The 18,623-nt window shown below is 36.1% G+C and overlaps 1 protein-coding gene across 1 annotated transcript in view; it reads left to right on the plus strand.

Annotated features, from left to right (window-relative positions):
- The window catches only part of AP3B1 (adaptor related protein complex 3 subunit beta 1), a 239,403-nt gene that overhangs the window by 111,038 nt on the left and 109,742 nt on the right, over positions 1-18,623 (plus strand). The window contains exons 14-15 of the mRNA XM_068963860.1: positions 4,365-4,474; positions 11,014-11,190. Of these exons, the coding sequence (XP_068819961.1) occupies positions 4,365-4,474; positions 11,014-11,190 (287 nt within the window). The remainder of the gene's footprint in view (positions 1-4,364; positions 4,475-11,013; positions 11,191-18,623) is intronic.

Here is an 18,623-nt window from a genome sequence, read left to right on the forward strand (position 1 = left end):
TTTTCAAGCTGAATATTAAAGCAGATGTTTCTACTTCAGCTTTCTAGCACATTGATTTCTAAAAAATATTTTTTATTCACTTCATTTTACAAAGATGAATATTCTATACCCTTGTAGTACTTCTAAGCGAAGACTAGATCATTTTATAATTAGACAATGGGAGGAGACTAATTTATAATCATTCTTAAAGGTAGATTTACTAATTTAAACTGATATTTAATGTTTAGACTTTTATTTTTGGTAAGTCAAAACTCTGTTTCTAACCATGGACCTTTTTTTCTGCTGTGAATATTAAGAAACTTAAATTGTATTTTTCAGGTTCTGACTGCATAGTTATCATTAGCCTGATTCTTTAACTCTTTATTGTACATGCTGCACTTCTGTAGTTTGGAAATTTGGCTCAGTAACAATAAAGAAAGCAATAATATTTTTCATTTATAATGGCCGATTGTTATAACAGAGCCTCTTTGTCTTTCTATTGAAAGATCTGCTTCTAGGAATAAGTGCTATGAATGAGGCCCCGGATTCTTTAAAATCTGTCAGACCTTTGGGACCTCTGAGAATCTCTGCCTCTTTGATTTTATATTGTAAATACTTCATCATCTCTTTGGATACTGCATCTTGCAGCTTCAGAGACAGCATTGAGGCTACATTGTTTTTGCATATATTTAATATATTATTCTTGGACCTGTAGGGCTTTGGGGATTTTTTTTGTTGTTGCTGCTGACTTCTTCCTTCTTGTCAGGGACAGGGCTTCTAGGAAGACTTGAAGGTTGTCCTGAAATAGCCCATTATCACTATGTAAGATTCACTGATAAACTGATTTCTTAAAGACCTTAGGGAGAAATCTGCATTTTCAGTAGACTTAACTTAGAATAATTTAACTCCCAGTTGATTTTCTTTCACAAAATTTGCTGACCTGAAAAACTTTTTTACCATCTACTGTAGACTGAAAGAATTGGGGCAAAAGACTATTTTTAAAATTTTGTTTATATAATGTAATAAACATTTGTTGAAAATTTGAATTAGTTGAGGTATTTAGTGAGTGTAGAATAGATGAATAGGTATTCACCAGCCTATAAGAAGTTCCTGCCTTTAAGGAGCTCGTATTCTAACAGAGGTACGCAATAATATAAAACAAATATACTATAGTCTTCCTATCTATTGAACACTTACTCAGCTGCTAGCTATTGCTCTCATGCAGAACTAGACTACCTATGTTTGAATGCTAATGTTGTCTTGAATAAATTACCTGATCTCTTTGTGCTTCAGATTCCTCATTTGTAAAATGAAGATAATAGTAGGCTGTACTAATCTTGAGAACCTTAAGTGAAATAAACCAGTCACAGAAAGGTATATACTGAATGTTTCTACTTGTGTGAGGTATTAGAATAATCAAATTCATAAAATTCAAGAGTAGAAAGGTACTTGCCAGGGGCTGGAAGACAAGGAAAGCGAGCAGCTACTAATCAGTGAGCATTATGTTTTACTTAGCAAGGTGAGTAAGCTCTGGGGATCTACTGTGTAACAGTGTACCTGTAGTCAACAGTAGTGTATCTTACGCTTAAAAATTGGTTAGATGGTAAATCCCCTGTTACATGTTCTTTCTAAAATAAGTTGTGGTTTTTTTTTTTTAATAGTAGGCTATACTTCTTAGAGTCAGTATAATTAAGTTCTGTTGCAGACAAAGAGAAAGCTTGGAAAGGCCCAGAACACAAGTTCATTTTGTATTTGTAGGGGAGTGCTGAGGTCTTTGAAAGCCAAGAGGTAGCATAAAGGAAAAATAGGGTGGAATTACCCAAAGGGAATGGGAAGGCACCCAGGTTAGGTAAATTGCACCCCACTACCACCACCATCCCGCAAGATGTTCAGGTCCTGATGCCTGAAACCTGTGAATATATTATCTAATGTGGCAAAGGGAACTTAACAGATGTGATTAAGATTCTTGAGATGGAGAGATTTTTCATCCAGTAATCTGGGACCCAATGTAACCAAATGTCAGAAGCATAGATTAGAATGATATCTTTGTTGGAAAGGGGCTTGAGCCAAGGAATGTGGGCAGACTCTAAAATCTGGAAAAGTCAAAGAATGGATTTCCCCCTAGAACCTCCACAGAGAACTTAGCCCTGTTGACACTGTGGTTTTAGCTCCGTAAGACTTAGGTTAAATTCTGGCTTCAAAGTGTAAAATGATAAGCTGATGTTGCTATCAGCCACCAAGTTTGTGGTAATCCATAACAATAACGATTGGAAGATAAGGTGGCACCATGGCTCAGAGGTTAAAGCGTCTGCCTGAAATGTGGGAGACCCGGGTTCAATCCCTGGGTCGGGAAGATGCCCTGGAGAAGGAAGTGGCAACCCACTCCAGTACTCTTGCCTGGAGAATCCCATGGAGGGAGGAGCCTGGTAGGCTACAGTCCATGGGGTCACAAAGAGTTGGACACGACTGAACAACTTCACTTCACTTCTTCACTTCAAAGGGTCAGTTCAGTTCAGTTCAGTTCAGTTGCGTCCGACTCTTTGCAACCCCATGAATCGCAGCACGCCAGGCCTCCCTGTCCATCACCACCTCCTAGAGTTCACTCAGACTCACGTCCATCGAGTCAGATATGCCATCCAGCCATCTCATCCTCTGTCGTCCCCTTCTCCTGCCCCCAATCCCTCCCAGGATCGGAGTCTGTTGCAATGAGTTAGCTCTTCGCATGAGGGTAAATAATGCCAGATTTTATTTCAGCTATAGTTAGGGTTAGTCAACCTTGCCTGTACATGTGAATAATTAAAAATATACAACTTAAAAAAAAAAAAAACAACTTGGACTAATTTTGCAATATGTTTTAAAAAGATAAAAATTTATACTATTGATTCTTCAAAACCATTACGTTGCATAGTCATTTCTTACATAACCACTTAGTGTTTCCTAGCAGAGGGTAAGTTTGATGAGGGCAGAGTGTCATTCTGACTTGTCTTTGTTTTCCTCATAGCTCCAAGAGGTGGTCTTTATAAAAGCAACACCTGCTCATAGTAACATAGAACATTAAGGATAAAATGGTAGATTCTGGTTCTGAGTTTGAATTCTCCAGTGCATCTTTCTTTCTTCATCTTTAAAATGCTGATAATAAGCTGCCTACCCTATGTTATTATGAGAATTAAAATATATACATCAATTCTTTAACTAAAACGTTGGCTTCCCTGGTGGCTCAGTGGTAAGGAACCCGCCTGCCGATGCAGGAGATCAGATTAACTCTCTGGAGAAGGAAATGGCAACCCACTCCGGTGTTCTTGCCTGGGAAGTCCCATGGACAGAGGAGCCCGGTGGGCTAGATATAGTCCATGGGGTTGCAAAAGAGTCAGACATGACTTAGCAACTAAACAGCAGCAGCAGCAGCAAACTAAAACATTATGAAATATTAATATATCATTCCCATGAAGAAATATATATAATATGAAATACATATTTCAATAATAATTAGAATGATAGAAAATTTTGCTTGTATTTTTAAAGGGAGCTAGATAAGAAAATATATTTCAGAGAAAATGAGTAACAGAACCCTAGTCATGGCATATTTTCAGGGTAATATTAAAATAAACCTTTATAATGTATACCAGGGAATCTCTAATATCCATGAATCCCAGCTGATTAAAAAAAAAAAAAAAGCCACAATAACAAGGAAAGGCAGTGTTGGTGTCTTTCTTTGGTATTGGTAACCTTAGTAATTGCTTATATAAGATTCATTCCATAAAGTCAGGTGCTCTGACTGGTTTATTGTGTTTCGCTGCTGATGCCACCAAAGACGAAGCTCTAGACCACTAATTAGTCTACAATAATGCAATCTCAGAATCCTCAGAATCCCAGTTTGAGGATCTGCTTCCTGGAGCCACTGCTCGTACCAGTTACTGTTAAGGCCCTGGCAAGAAACAGGTGATACTCTTGAAAGAGATGATTGAAAAGAGTATAACGAAGGAACTATTTATTAATTGTGGGTGGGATTAAGGGAAGCCAGCAAGATGTACTGTAATACCCCAGGGCTAGCTGGCTAGCAGAGGTGGGAAGCCTTTGCCATATCTAGAATTAAAGGGAAAGGGCTTGAGGATTGGGAGCAGTTATCAGACCCTGAAGGAGAGAGTCCCTCTTGGAACTGACGCCTTCAATGGAGAAGTGCTCGCACTGCCAAGGAGATCTGGCAGGAAAGGGATCCAGGTTGTGGATATTTTCTCTTGTTTTATTTTTTGCCTAGTCGTTTAAGAAATGTGCAGTGTTTTGCTAAATTAAATTTACATTTTACTAAGAATACTGTTTGAGTTGACTTTGAATTGAATTGAAATTCATATTTAAATACGAATAATCAGATTTTTTTTTCTTTTCAGAAATAGTTGTTGCTGAAAGTGTGGTTGTTATTAAGAAATTGCTGCAAATGCAACCCATACAACATGGTGAAATTATCAAACATATGGCCAAACTCTTGGATAGTATCACTGTGAGTACCAGTGAAGAGATCTTTGCTTTCCAGTACCAATTGAACCGAATTTTATTCAACAAATTATGGTTTTGTTAAAATAAATAGACACACTGAAGTATAATGAATAAGAGAGCTGCACAGTCTGGATTCTTGTTCTGAGATTCTGCCCTGTTGTGGAAGGAAGTCGCAGATCTGAAAGAGGGGAAGGTTGCAGTAAATACTGCGTATTGGACTGGAACCGGACGTGTCAGTGCGAACTCCGTTTGTTTTTATTAGATAGCTAGGTGTGTTGGAGTATATATGTGCAGGTGTGTGTGTCTGCACACATTTGTATGTACATATGAATGCATTCATGAGTATACAAAGATATGTTTCTTAATGTGGCCTTTAAGGGGACCTGCATGCGATGATAACCCCAGTACCAGTGAGCACACCTAGTGCCCAGATCCTGTTTGTTTTCTTTTGTTTTAATTGAGATATAATTTCATAGCGTAAAATTCACCCTTTTAAATCTAGTATTCAGTGACTTTTGGTGTAATCACCAGGATGTGCAATTGGAGGACCTTTTCATCATCCCTAAAATCAGGTCCCTAAGCCAAGGCTCCTGATCCTCCCCATACTTCAGCCCCTGACAGCTACTGATGTACTTTCTGTCTGTATGAATTTGCTTTTTCTGGACATTTCATACAGTTGGAATCATGTGATACGTGGTCTTTTGTGTCTGGCTTTTTTCACTTTAGAATGTTTTCAAGGTTCATGCACAATGTACAAGTAGTACCACATCCCTCTTTGGGGAAGACTTTGGTTTTTAAATTCCATTCAGCATTTAAAGAAACTAGGACTCCTTAGAGAAATGGCTGATTTTAGAGCTGGTCCACGGAAAGAACATCTTGTTGGGCCATAAAAACATGGCTCTGCTCATGGAACGGTAGAGATGTCAGAATTTAAAAGAGTTCCCACTGGCTAGTTTGAGCAACAAAATACATGATAGTAAAAGGATTATAACCTATGGAATAGGGTAAGAATCTCTGAATCCAAACTGGATGGATGAATGAATAAGTAAGAGGAAAGGAAAGATCTTTTACTATATTTTCACCACAGTTCTTTTTCTTCATATCTACTCTTATTGTTGGTTAATAATCAAAGTCAGGACTTCTTACAAAGACTGTATATGAGAGATTAAGAGACTGGATTTGAAAATCACATGACTTGGGTTCAAATTTAGTCTCTGCCCTTTACTAGCTTTGTGATCTTAAGCAATACTTGACTTCTTGCTCCAGTTTTCTTTTCTGTAAAATTGAAACACATGTACTAATGACTTTATAGATCTGTTGTGAGGAATAAATGAGTCAACATAAATGAAACTTATGTTGGGGCTTCCTGGTGGCTCAGAGGTTAAAGCATCTGCCTGGAATACAGGCGACCCGGGTTCGATCCCTGGGTCGGGAAGATCCCCTGGAGAAGGAAATGGCCACCCACTCCAGTACGCTTGCCTAGAGAATCCCATGGAGGGAGGAGCCTGGTAGGCTACAGTCCATGGGGTTGCAAAGAGTCGGACACAACTGAGTGACTTCACTTTCTTTTAAATGAAGCACTGAGAATAGTGCTTAGTGTAAACTTTTATTGTGATCATGGCTGTTGAATTTAATAAGCATCCTTGTTGCTCTTTCTGTTTTGGTTATTTATTTAACATAACTCCTATAGTGTTAATCATATGTCAAGCACTATTCTAAGCACCCTAAAAATATAAATCATTAATTTTAATTACAACTCTGAAAAGTAGGTTCTATTCTGTTTTACATAAAAGAAAACGGAGGCAGGATTATTAAACTTTCTTACAAATATAGAGCAACATAGAGCAACTTAATTCAATGAAAATTGTTTATGAAAAATCAAAACGGCAAAAGAAAAATATAAAATGTTAGAATAAAAATTTTTAATAAAATAGTTTTTAAGGAAAGGAAACCGAGGCACAGATAGGTTAGGTAACGTGATTAAGGTCATATAGTTAGTAGTCTGCTTTATTAACCAGTACATTCTTGCTGTATTTGTCTTCCTTTTCTAGTCTCTCTATTTTTATCCAATTCACTTGTCCACTCACAGACCTGGCCAGGACTTTATTGTCGTTTCCTTTTGATTCACCCAAATTGTTGACAAATTAGGCATCAAATTGGTCCATTTGCCTATATGTGGAACAAGTGTTTGACACTATTTGTCAATAATCTACTGATATGAAGTAGGAGGGTAAAACTTTTTCCTCATGTCTACTGAGATAGATATCCAGCATCTCTGTGTAACCAGACATCAGATTTCAGTAGTATTTTAGTCATTGTAGCAATCACAAATACTCCTACAGGTATTTAGATACCTTTTAGACAAGTGTTACACTGCCTAGTAAGAACCACTTTTCTAAGCAAGAACTAAGGAGCCAAAGCTGGAAACTCTAGATCAGGGCAATCAAATAACAGAAGTACTTACACAATATATGTATATATTTATACACATAATTAAATGTATAAAAATAGACTAAATGAGAACTCTTGAAAAAGAAGGGCCATAATATAAAGGAAATTCTAATCTGATACTAAAAATATTGAGCAATCTTAGAAAATTTAGGGGTAGGGTATGATTAGTTCAGAATAAAAGTGTTTTGACGGTGTCATGGGAGGAAGAGAGTAGAGGGAGGCGAGGTTATTTTAGTAGTCTCATGTGTTTAAAAAGTAGTAAGGACTTCCCCTGGTGGCTCAGACAGTAAAGCATCTGCCTACAATGCGGGAGACCCTTGGGTCAGGAAGATCTGGTGAAGGAAATGGCAACCCACTCCAGTATTCTTGCCTGGAAAATCCCATGGACGATGGAGCCTGGTAGGCTACAGTCCATGGGGTTGCAAAGAGTCGGCCACTACTGAGCGACTTCCCTTTCACTTTTCAGGGTGAAAATAGATTATCTTCGGGTGAAAGCAGTGGGTTTTGGTAGGGGAAATAGTTAATTTCTTGCTTGTAAATAATGGCAGAGAAGCGTGTGTCAGGTTATGAGAAAGAAATAGGAATGTGGAAGTCTGAATGCCAGTCATCTTGTGCTGTTAAGCGTGTTCTGGTCTTGTTAGAAAGGGAGAGGCAAGGCAAAGAAGTGCTAGGGCTTTCAGGGGAGTGCAGTGGCTTACACACGAAACCTGTGACTGTGCATGAGACCTGGATCAAGCAAGCGACAGGCTTTCTTGGAAAAAGAATTTGTTGTCTTTGATTATGTCCCTGTGTGGGGCTCAGGAAAATTCTTGATTGCATCAGCTTTCTCTACAACAGTTGATGGAATATGAGCCAAGTACATATTACCTTACAGAACTTAGAGCAAAGCTTATTTTTCTGTTTTTGTCAGATAGAAGATAACCATTAGTGGAATACAAAGTATGGTGGAAATTCCAAATTCACAAAAGGAAAAGAAAAAGAAAATAATAAATAATAAATGTTTAAAAATAAAGATGTTTAAAAAATATAAACATAAATAAAAATGTTTAAAATAATAAATAATAAATGTTTAAAAATTAAAATGGAAGAGTTAAAATCAAGAAGTAAGATGGAAGAGTAAAAATCAAATATATCCTATTCTGAATATGAATGGACTTCATTCTCTCATTAGAAGACAGACTTTGGAATGAAAAAAGCCAGTTAAAGGCCATTTATAATTAAAACACTGTTATAAAAGTTGAAAATAGGAAAGTAGGGAAAGAGATAAGTGAATATCAACAAGAATGTGAGATTTAAAATTAATTAAGGGCTTTTAACAGGATAAAATGGGACATTATAAAATTCAAAAAGGCCAACGTACAAACAAATTTAAAAACATACCTACCTATATGTGTGAAAAATATGGCAACTAAATAAATACGTGAAGGAAAAGTCTATGGTAAATGCAAGGAGAAATAGATAAAATACAGTTTTATTCTTCCAGAATGAAATGCATACTACCTGAGGATTGCTCTAACAGGGTTACATATTACCTTGAATGGGACAGGTGAGGATTTTATATTACAAAAGGAAAGCTGAAAGATGTTAGTTCGTAAAGACTGCTGAGTGATACTGAAGTAGTGCTTTATGGACTTCTTGCCCAGGTGCCTAACTGAACGCCTGCCATTTCACAAGTTAACTGCACTTGCCCTGCCACCCCTGCTTAATTCACACTGAAGTGTTAATGCATATTGAGTCCAGATGTAGAATATTGGATCAGATTTGCTATTTGTATGCAGTTTGTTTAGATGTCTTCTGATTGTGCCTTTGACACATTTAAATAAAATTGATGTTTTTGCAGGTTTGACCATACACTGTTGCATTGTGCAGTGAGCTGGTATTGTAACACAATAGCTTTTAAATTGAACTGCTTACAGAGTGATCTGTGAAATCTTTCTGGATGTCTTTCTATAACTGCTGTGGTCAGCTTGGAAAGATTATTCATTTTTGCAAGCAGGTTAATGGCTTAAAATGGCAGTGGAAACTGCCTTCTGGTAGAAGGTTTAAAAAGTGCACTTAACCACTTGCTCAGGGCATTTAGAATAAAGGATCAAGCAGAGTCACTTACAGTCCAGTTTGTCTTTGAAAATACTGACAAGTAGAGGTTCATAATGAAAGTATTATACGTGTGCATGTGGGTTAATAGTTTGGCTTTAGCCGTGGAGAACAAAAAGTGGCTAATTTTTGTAGTTTTTTCAGTTGCTTCAAACCTTTGAATATAGTGGCCATGGATTCATAGTCAGTAGTGTACAAATGAGAGTCTTATAATTTAATAGGGAGGGAAAGGCAGGGCTGGAACCCGAAAATTTTATGCTTCTGATTCCAGCCAAATGCGCAAGATTAGGTTTGTCAGTTTTCTAAGCTTTTTAATGTCATCATCACAAAAAGATTGGTTTCAGTATACTTACTGATATTACTTCCTATTGTGGAGAAATTTTCTGTGTTTTTAAAATGTTACTTGGAAATTTTATTACCTTGTTCTGGACTCAACGAATATTATCCTGGCCCTGCCACACCACCACTACCATCTTGAGATTTTCATTATGAACATTTAGAACTTACTGATGTTTAATTTTTTAAAAAGTTATATTTTAAATGTATGTACATTGTTTAGAGTATTTGACTATTATTTTAATCTTGGTATATTAATGAATAGGAATAAAATAATCTTAGACCTTTGGGGGATTGTCCTTTTAACTGGAAAAAAAAAAAAAAGTGTATAACCCAAAGGATTAAAGTGGAGTAATAGATTGTGATATGTCATAGAATTCTAATTTTTATACTAGCAATATATAATAAAATATTTAAGAAAAGTAAATCTGGCATAACTGAAATCTGAAGTTGCTCATATATTCTTATTTAGAGGTACATTTCATTATGGTAGGCAACTTGAATTGCTTCATACTGGGAAATTTAATGTACCACTCAATTACTGTTCTTTAGCCCAATTTAAAGTAATAGATTGGAAGTAAGACCTTAATGCAGTGTAACCTTTGGATCATTGGAAATAGCCTCTTCCTTCCCAAAAATCAGTATACAGTAAGGATATCAATTTTATCATAATACATGAGTAGATCTGTAATAGCATTTGGTATTTTACTATTACTTTGCTTAGTACTTAAAAAATTATTATGTAAATATACTGATTTTCTTCTCTCTTACTAAACTTATTCTAATATTAATTTTAAAGATGGTAATGTTAGCACATTATTTAAAAATGTGTACTTGATTTTAAAGTTTTCTGATGACCTCATTCTGGTGAACGACTCAAGTGATGTCTAAATAATGTATTATTTCTCGAAATGGGTGTTTTGAAGGAATTTGAGATGGTAGATATTGTGATAAAATTCTCACTTTGCAGAGGTCTCCATTTTCACTTTCTTCCTTAACAGTCATACTGTGTACAGCTGTGAAACTGTAATGAAAACATTGGGACTTTATTTGAGAAATTAGGAAAGGACTGCATAAAGAGTCTTACCTCTTCTTGTGATGCTACTTCTTAATGATAGCCAGTGGCTTTTTCATTTATTATAAAAAGCAAATTTTCTATACAGGTGAAAATGTTTGCAGAAACTAATTTGCATACCCCTTCAAATTCCTTTTGGAATAAGGGAGAATACAAATAAATAGTAATAAAACTAATTTGCATGCTCTAAATAAAATGCTCTTCTTAATGGTGCTGGTGGAAGGTTTCCAATTTTTAGCAAAGCATTTATTTTTAAGAAACAAATTATATGGAAAGGTACTTTATTAAAAATATATAATGAAAAATGCCATATTGGGCAAGCTTATGTTATTCCTTTTTCTTTTATTGATGACCAAATAATAGACCAGCATTCATGATTTTATAAGCAGATCTTGATAATTTTGTCAGTGCTGTAGATACAGATATGTAGAAAATCTGTAAATATAAGAGGACTTCCTGGATATACATTAAATGAATTAATCGATGTAAAACCTTTTATAATATTTAAAGCCTTTTCTGTATTACTATTAAGGAGAGTGTGATTATTTTGTTTGCAATATTTCTATGTTATCTGCTTCTACTATTAGGTTCCTGTGGCTAGAGCAAGTATTCTTTGGCTAATTGGAGAAAACTGTGAACGAGTTCCTAAAATTGCCCCTGATGTTTTGAGGAAGACGGCTAAAAGCTTCACCAGCGAAGATGATCTTGTGAAACTGCAGATTTTAAATCTTGGAGCAAAATTATATTTAACCAACTCCAAACAGGTAAGAGACTAATCGTTAGTGTACCTATGTGGAATCTACTTTCTTCTTTGCTCTGATCAAGCAGCTATGTCCATTTATCTACATTAGTCTGTCCATTCAACAATTACCTGGTGCCTGTTTCTTTAAGGTTTTACTTTAGATGGTAGTTGTGTAAAGAGACGGTGTTCTGGTCTAGTTGAGGAGAAAAAAATAAAAAAGTGAAATAGTGCATGGTAAGTACTATAATAGTGTATTGTGACCCAGTGGAACTCCAGAGGAGAAAGTTATTGAAAGTCTGAAATAGAAGGAGGAGAGAGGTCAGTCAGAGTTTCATTCAAGATAAGACTCCTGACTAAGGGCTTTTAAGGAGTGGTTTACTATACAGAATAAGGAGGGAGGAGAGCAAGGGGTCAGAGTCGTGACACAGCGTGGTGCCCCCAGGAAACTTAAAGCTGAGTTTAGAAAGGTAGGCAAGGGCAGGACTTGATCTCCACGTGAAGGGAAAACCATTAAATATTTTTAATAGTGGTATAATTGACCATGTTTGCAGTTTAGAATATTCGCTTTTTAAGTCCGTTGACTTTGTGGAACTGTTGATTAGAGAAATAGCCTGTATGTATAAAATGCAGAGTCACTTCTGTGTATAAAATAGGATCTTTCTCATTCTTTTTCCTTTATCTAAATAGCTGTTTAGATAAAGGAAAAAGAATGAGAAATTCTCAAGTAACTCCTCAAATTAATTTCTGTATATTTTCAGGTTGTCTTCATTCCTAATTGTGATGTGAGTTATATTAATATAGCTTTGGCTGATGGGTGTATCAGATTTGTGACCAAATATTTGCAAATATTTTGAGCTTATTTCTATGATTTAGATTTTATCTTTATATTTTAAGTCAGTCTTTGAAAGGAATCAGTTAGTCATTTCCAGGTGTCATGTAAATTAATTCATGCAATGAGGTATTTTTAAAAAACTAAGTAAAAGGGGAAAACTGTGTTTGCTCTTGAGTTGCTTCTTTATTGATAAAAACACTGTTTTAGCCTGACATTCATTGTTTTTACTCTTCGTATGGTATTGTGAATGTTACCATGACACCTAGAATATGTGATTTTTATGGCCTTTTTGGAACGATGGGCTTCCCTGGTAGCTCACAGGGTAAAGAATCCGCCTGCAATGCAGGAGACCTGGGTTTGATCCCTGGGTTGGGAAGATCCCCTGGTGGAGGGCATGGCAACCCACTCCAGTATTCTTGCCTGGAGAATCCCCAAGGACAGAGGAGCCTGGCAGGCAACAGTCCATGGTGTCACAAAGAGTCAGACACAACTGAGCTACTAAACACAGCGCATCATAACAATGGTTTGGCTGCTATAGATGAATCTAGCTTATAGGTTATCATCAAAGAAAAGTAATACAAAATTATTCTGTTACTCAACACTGACGTAGTTATGTCTTACAAAACTAAATAAAGGTTCTTTGGAGCAGTAAATAACCAATAATAGAGCATAGTACTCTATGTTCAGAAATTGTAAAGTATATTCCATAACTTTTTATTCAGTGACTTTGAAGACAACATAGTTTGCACTCAGCTGTTTTTTTTCCTTGAACTCATTTTTTGGAGCTGAACTTCTGAAGTGTTGTATTGTGTATTTTAGAATGATACTTCTAGATAACCATAATAGACTTGACCACCAGCTGGTGAAACAGTTATGTTTAGAAAAAAAACTCATTGTTTTTAAATGATTAAATATAAAAATAGATGAACAGAGGTATCCTGTAAGGTTGTGTTCTGTTCTCCAGTTTCTCATTTCTCAAGGAGTTTTAGAGAATTCATAAGTGAGAATTAGCACTAAAGAATAATGTTTAAGTTCCATTAGACAGCATTTTTAAGTTGCATGATTCATAATCTACTGGATATGAGATGAGACTAAATTCTTGTAAATGTAAAAAAATAAATTTTCTATACATGTTACTTTTAGCCATCTTTAAAACTCAGCTAGGGAGACCAGGCCACAGTGTTCAGAAACTGATTTGCCAATATTTGTATCAGAAACTGATGTCCCAATATTTGTAGATCCAACTTCCCTGTGGCCTAGATAGCTCAGTGAGCATTTTCAGAATTTTTATTGCATTATTTAATTATAGGGGATGTCTAGATTGATTTTTATCAGATACAGGAATTGTATGCCTAAAAATAATTGAATAGTAAACTTCTTTAATATCTCAAATGTCTTCCTTTAGTGTAAAAGAGATTTTGAAACTTAGTCAACAGTCTGCTTTTGATAGTGTTCAGTAAATTCCTACTGGACAACTGTAAACTCTGGGAAAATACAAAAAGAAAACAACTGCCTGAAGTCTCTGAAGAGTAATTAAAAGTGGGAAGATTCTGAAGGGAAATTGACACTTTTCTGGGTCTGATCCTGAATTCAGTCTTCAGTTGGCACCACACATAGAGACTGAAACTCCAGAAGGAAACCCAGAGTCCTCCTGCCTGAGGAAGTAGAGGGCAGAGTTTTAGAAAAATACCGGGAATTGCCTGGTGGTCCAGTAGTTAGGACTCCTTGCTTTCACTGCTGAGGGCCCAGGTTCAGACCCTGTCAGGAAGCTAAGATCCTGCAAGGTGCTTTGGTGGGGTCAAAAAGAAAACTACCACCAAAGATATTGAAAAGGAAGGATTCTAGAAAGGAAAGAGCCAGTGTGAGGAACCTCAAAATCTGAATAATTCTGTCCAAGTCTTTGGCTGACACCTGGACCACATATATGCATGATGGATTTAGAGCCGCACAGTTAATAATAAAGGGACTGAACTGCAATTTGAACAGCACTGAGGAGATAGTCTGTACTGTGAACCCAACCTAAAATATAGCAAAGTTTAGGGTTTCTACAGTTCAGCATTCATAATGTCCAAGATAAATCCCAATTTACCCAATGTAAGAACTCTTAACAGAGAATTACTATTTAATGGGTATCGAATTTCAATTTGTGAAGACATAAAAATTTTTGGAGATTAATGGTAGTAATGGTTGCATAACACTGAACTGTGTACTTAAAAATGGTTGCAGTGTAAATTTTATGTTTATTTTAGCACAATAATGAACAAGAATAGGAAAATAAGACCAGTTTTCAAGAAAACAAAAACCAGAAGCCAACTTGTAGATGACTGAGATGTGGAAGTTTACAGGTATAAATTTGAAGCAACTTTTATAAATGATTGATGACATAAAGGAAAATGTGTTCACGATAGATAGAAAGTGAACTCTTAGCAGAGAAATAAAAACTAATAAAAAAATAAATGGAAGTTCTAGAACTGAAACATATAGTACCTGAAAAATCAACATTTTGTCTAGTATTACATATTCTTTAATATTTTAATTTTTTGGTATGGAAATATAAAGCTATTCATATAGTTTTTAAAAATTATGATTAAGACTCTGTAGATGAACTTTTTCTGTAACTTTCTTTAATTTCCTGACTTTGGGCTCTTTCAGTGGAAATTTAGAAAGCAGTTGGTGTGTGATGACTACCTTAGAGCTATTTAATGTCAATTACTGGAAGTCAGGTGGTAATCAAAAGTACAGGCTCCAATATTAGACTGTCTGACTTCAAATACTGTTTTACCACTTACTAGCTACATGATTTTGGACTGATTATACAGTCTACATAAGATTTAGTTTCCTAATATGTAAGATGGGAGTTACAATAATATGGTCAGTTATTTCTAATTCAACATATATATTCCTAAAAATCATTATGCTTTATAGAAATGCACAAACCATAGGAATTATTGCAAAACTAGAACCAGAGATACAGCACTCAAAAAATTCTTTGATGACACAGGCTATATGCAGTGACATTTTTACCCTTTCTTGGATAAATTTTCTTGGCATTGAAAAAGTCAAGATAAAACGTATAAAGGTAAAACACTCAAGTTGACCAAAAAAATCTGTATACTGTAAAATTTTTTAAAATCTGGTTTTCTGTATACTATCAGTGAACTATGGGGAAGAGAAATTAAGGAAACAGTCCCATTTACCATTGGATTAAAAAGAATGGAATACCTAGGAATAAACCCACCTAAGGAGATGAAAGACCTGTACTTGGAAAACTATTAGACACTGGTGAAAGAAATAGAAGATGTCACAAACAAAAGGAAAGATATACCATGTTCTTTGATTGGAAGAATTACTTTTGTTAAAATGACTATACTACCCAAGGCAATCTGCTGATACAGTGCAGTCCTTAGCAAAATACCAATGGTGTTTTTCACAGAACTAGAATGAGTAACTTCAGAATTTGTATGGAAACAAATTCCAGATAGCTGAAGCAATCTTGAGAAAGAACAGCTGAGGGAATCATACTTCTTGAATTCAGATTGTATGTGAAAGTGAAAGACGCTCAGTTGTGTCCAACTCTTTGGGATCCCAGGGACTACACAGTCTGTGGAATTCTCCAGGCCAGAATACTGGAGTGGGTAGCCTTTCCCTTCTCCAGGGAATCTTCAGATTGTACTAGAAAGCTACCATAATCAAGACAGTATGGTTCTGTCACAAAAACAGACATATAGGTCAGTGGAACAGAATAAAGAGCTCAGAAAAAACTGCACACACTTAGACAGTCAATTCTTCTATGACAAAAGAGGTAAGAATATACAATGAAGAAAAGATAGACTCTTCAGTAAGTGGTGCTGGGAAAGCTAGACAACTATATGTAAAAGAAAGAAATTAGAATGTTCTCTATCACTGTATACAAAAATAAACTCAAAATGGGTTAAAGACCTAAATGTAAGACTGGATACTATAAAACTCCTAGAGGAAAACATAGGACACTCTTTGACATAAGTCACAATATTTATTTGGATCCATCTCCTAAAGCAAAGGAAACAAAAACAAAAATAAACAAATTGGACCTAATTAAACTTAAGAGTAAATCATGAGAAACGCTGGGCTGGAAGAAGCACAAGCTGGAATCAAGATTGCCGGGAGAAATATCAATAACCTCAGATATGCAGATGACACCACTCTTATGGCAGAAAGTGAAGAGGAACTAAAAAGCCTCTTAATGAAAGTGAAAGAGGAGAGTGAAAAAGTTGGCTTAAAGTTCAACATTCAGAAAATGAAGATCATGGCATCTGGTCCCATCACTTCATGGCAAATAGTTGGGGAAACAGTGGAAACAGTGTCAGACTTTATTTTTGGGGGGCTCCAAAATCACTGCAGATGGTGATTGCAGCCATGAAATTAAAAGACTCTTACTCGTTGGAAGAAAAGTTATGACCAACCTAGAGGGCATATTCAAAAGTAGAGACATTACTTTGCCAACAAAGGTCTGTCTAGTCAAGGCTATGGTTTTTCCAGTAGTCATGTATGGATGTGAGAGTTGTAAAGTAAAGAAAGCTGAGCGCTGAAGAATTGATGCTTTTGAACTATTGTGTTGGAGACGACTCTTGAGAGTCCCTTGGACTGCAAGGAAATCCAGCCAGTCCATTCTAAAGGAGATCAGTCCTGGGTGTTCTTTGGAAGGAATGATGCTAAAGCTGAAACTCCAGTACTTTGGCCACCTCATGCAAAGAGTTGACTCATTGGAAAAGACTCTGATGCTGGGAGGGATTGGGGGCAGGAGGAGAAGGGGACGACAGGGGATGAGATGGCTGGATGGCATCACTGACTCGATGGACGTGAGTCTGAGTGAACTCCGGGAGTTGGTGATGGACAGGGAGGCCTGGCGTGCTGTGATTCATGGGGTCGCAAAGAGTCAGACATGACTGAGCGACTGAACTGAACTGAAACTTAAAAGCTTTTGCACAGCAAAGGAAACCATCAACAAAATGAAAAGATAATCCACTGAAAAGAAGATATTTGCAAATGATGTGATCAATAAGGGATTAATATCTAACATATATAAACACCTCATATAATTTGATATCAAAAAAGCAAACAACTTGATTGGAAAATGAGCAGAAGAACTGAATAAACATTTTCCCATTGAGGAAATGCAGGTGACCAACAGGCACATGAAAAGACACTCAGAACTGCTAGGCATTAGGGAAATCTGGATGAAAACCACAGTGAGATAGCACCTCACACCTATTAGAATGGCTGTAATCAAAGAGAACACCAATAACAAATATTGGCAAGGATCTGGAGAAAAGGAAATCTTTATACACTGTTGGTGGGAAGGTAAATTCATGTAGCCATGGTGAAAAACAGTATGGAGATTTCTCAAAAAAAACTAAGAACAGAACTATCACGTGACCCAGCAATTCAAATCCTGAGTTGATATCTGACAAAAAAATAAAAAATAAAAGCACTAATCAAAAGATACACACACACACACACAAAATACAAGATACATGTACCCCAATGTTCATAACAGCATTATTTGACAATTGCCAAGTTATGGAAGGAACCTAAGTATCTATCAACCAATGAATGAATAAAGATGTGATATACATATATATAGAGAGGGAGACAGGGAGGGAGGGAGGGCTAGATATAGATATAACAATATAATGAAACACATATGATATATAGTACATATACATACACTGTATAGTGTATATTATATATTTGTGTGTGTGTGTATATATATATATACACACATATGTATATACACACACACATGTGATATATGTCTATACTGGAATACTCGCTCATTCAGTGGCTTCAGTCATGTCTGACTCTTTGCGACCCTATGGACTGTAGCCCACCAGGCTGCTCCGTCCATGGATAATGGCAGCCGTAAAAGAGAATAAAATTTTTGCTATTTGCAACAACATGCATGGACTTGGATAGCATTATGCTAAGTGAAGTAAGACAGAGAATGACAAATACTGTGTGATATCACTTATATGTAGAATCCAAAAAGTACAACAAACTAGTGAATAAAACAAGAAGTAAATTCACAGATAGAGAGTATAACTGCTGGTTACTAGTGAGGAGAGGGAAGGGGGAGCGGTGACATAGAGGTGGGGGGAAAGGTTGTTACAGGATTTTCTGAAATCATCTCTGTGAAACTTTTGAAAATTGTAAAGCAGTATAGAATTTAAAGAGTCATTTAATAAAATTTTTTAATTAAAAAAATGTAAAGTTCTAGTCGTGAAATGATGAAATTGATTAGCTAGAAGACTAGTGCTGCTTACATTTGCCTCTGATATATGTTAAGAATTCTGTGTAGTTCTCCTAAATTTACCAAACACATTTGCTAGTATCCTTCTGTTTAAAAGTTACAACCATGTGGAACCAATTTTAAATGCTGAGTCCTGTATGTTTTTTATCATTCCATAAACAAATATATGTGTAAGCTGATGTTAGGACTATAAGATAACATTTTCATTATTTTGTGTTGACCTGTAATATTTGAAGAAGGCTGCTGCTGCTGCTAAATCACTTCAGTCATGTCCGACTCTGTGTGACCCCATAGACAGCCCACCAGGCTCCGCCATCCCTGGGATTCTCCAGGC

The sequence above is a fragment of the Capricornis sumatraensis genome, chromosome 2 (assembly GCF_032405125.1).
Source record: "Capricornis sumatraensis isolate serow.1 chromosome 2, serow.2, whole genome shotgun sequence".
Classification (NCBI taxonomy): Eukaryota; Metazoa; Chordata; class Mammalia; order Artiodactyla; family Bovidae; genus Capricornis; species Capricornis sumatraensis.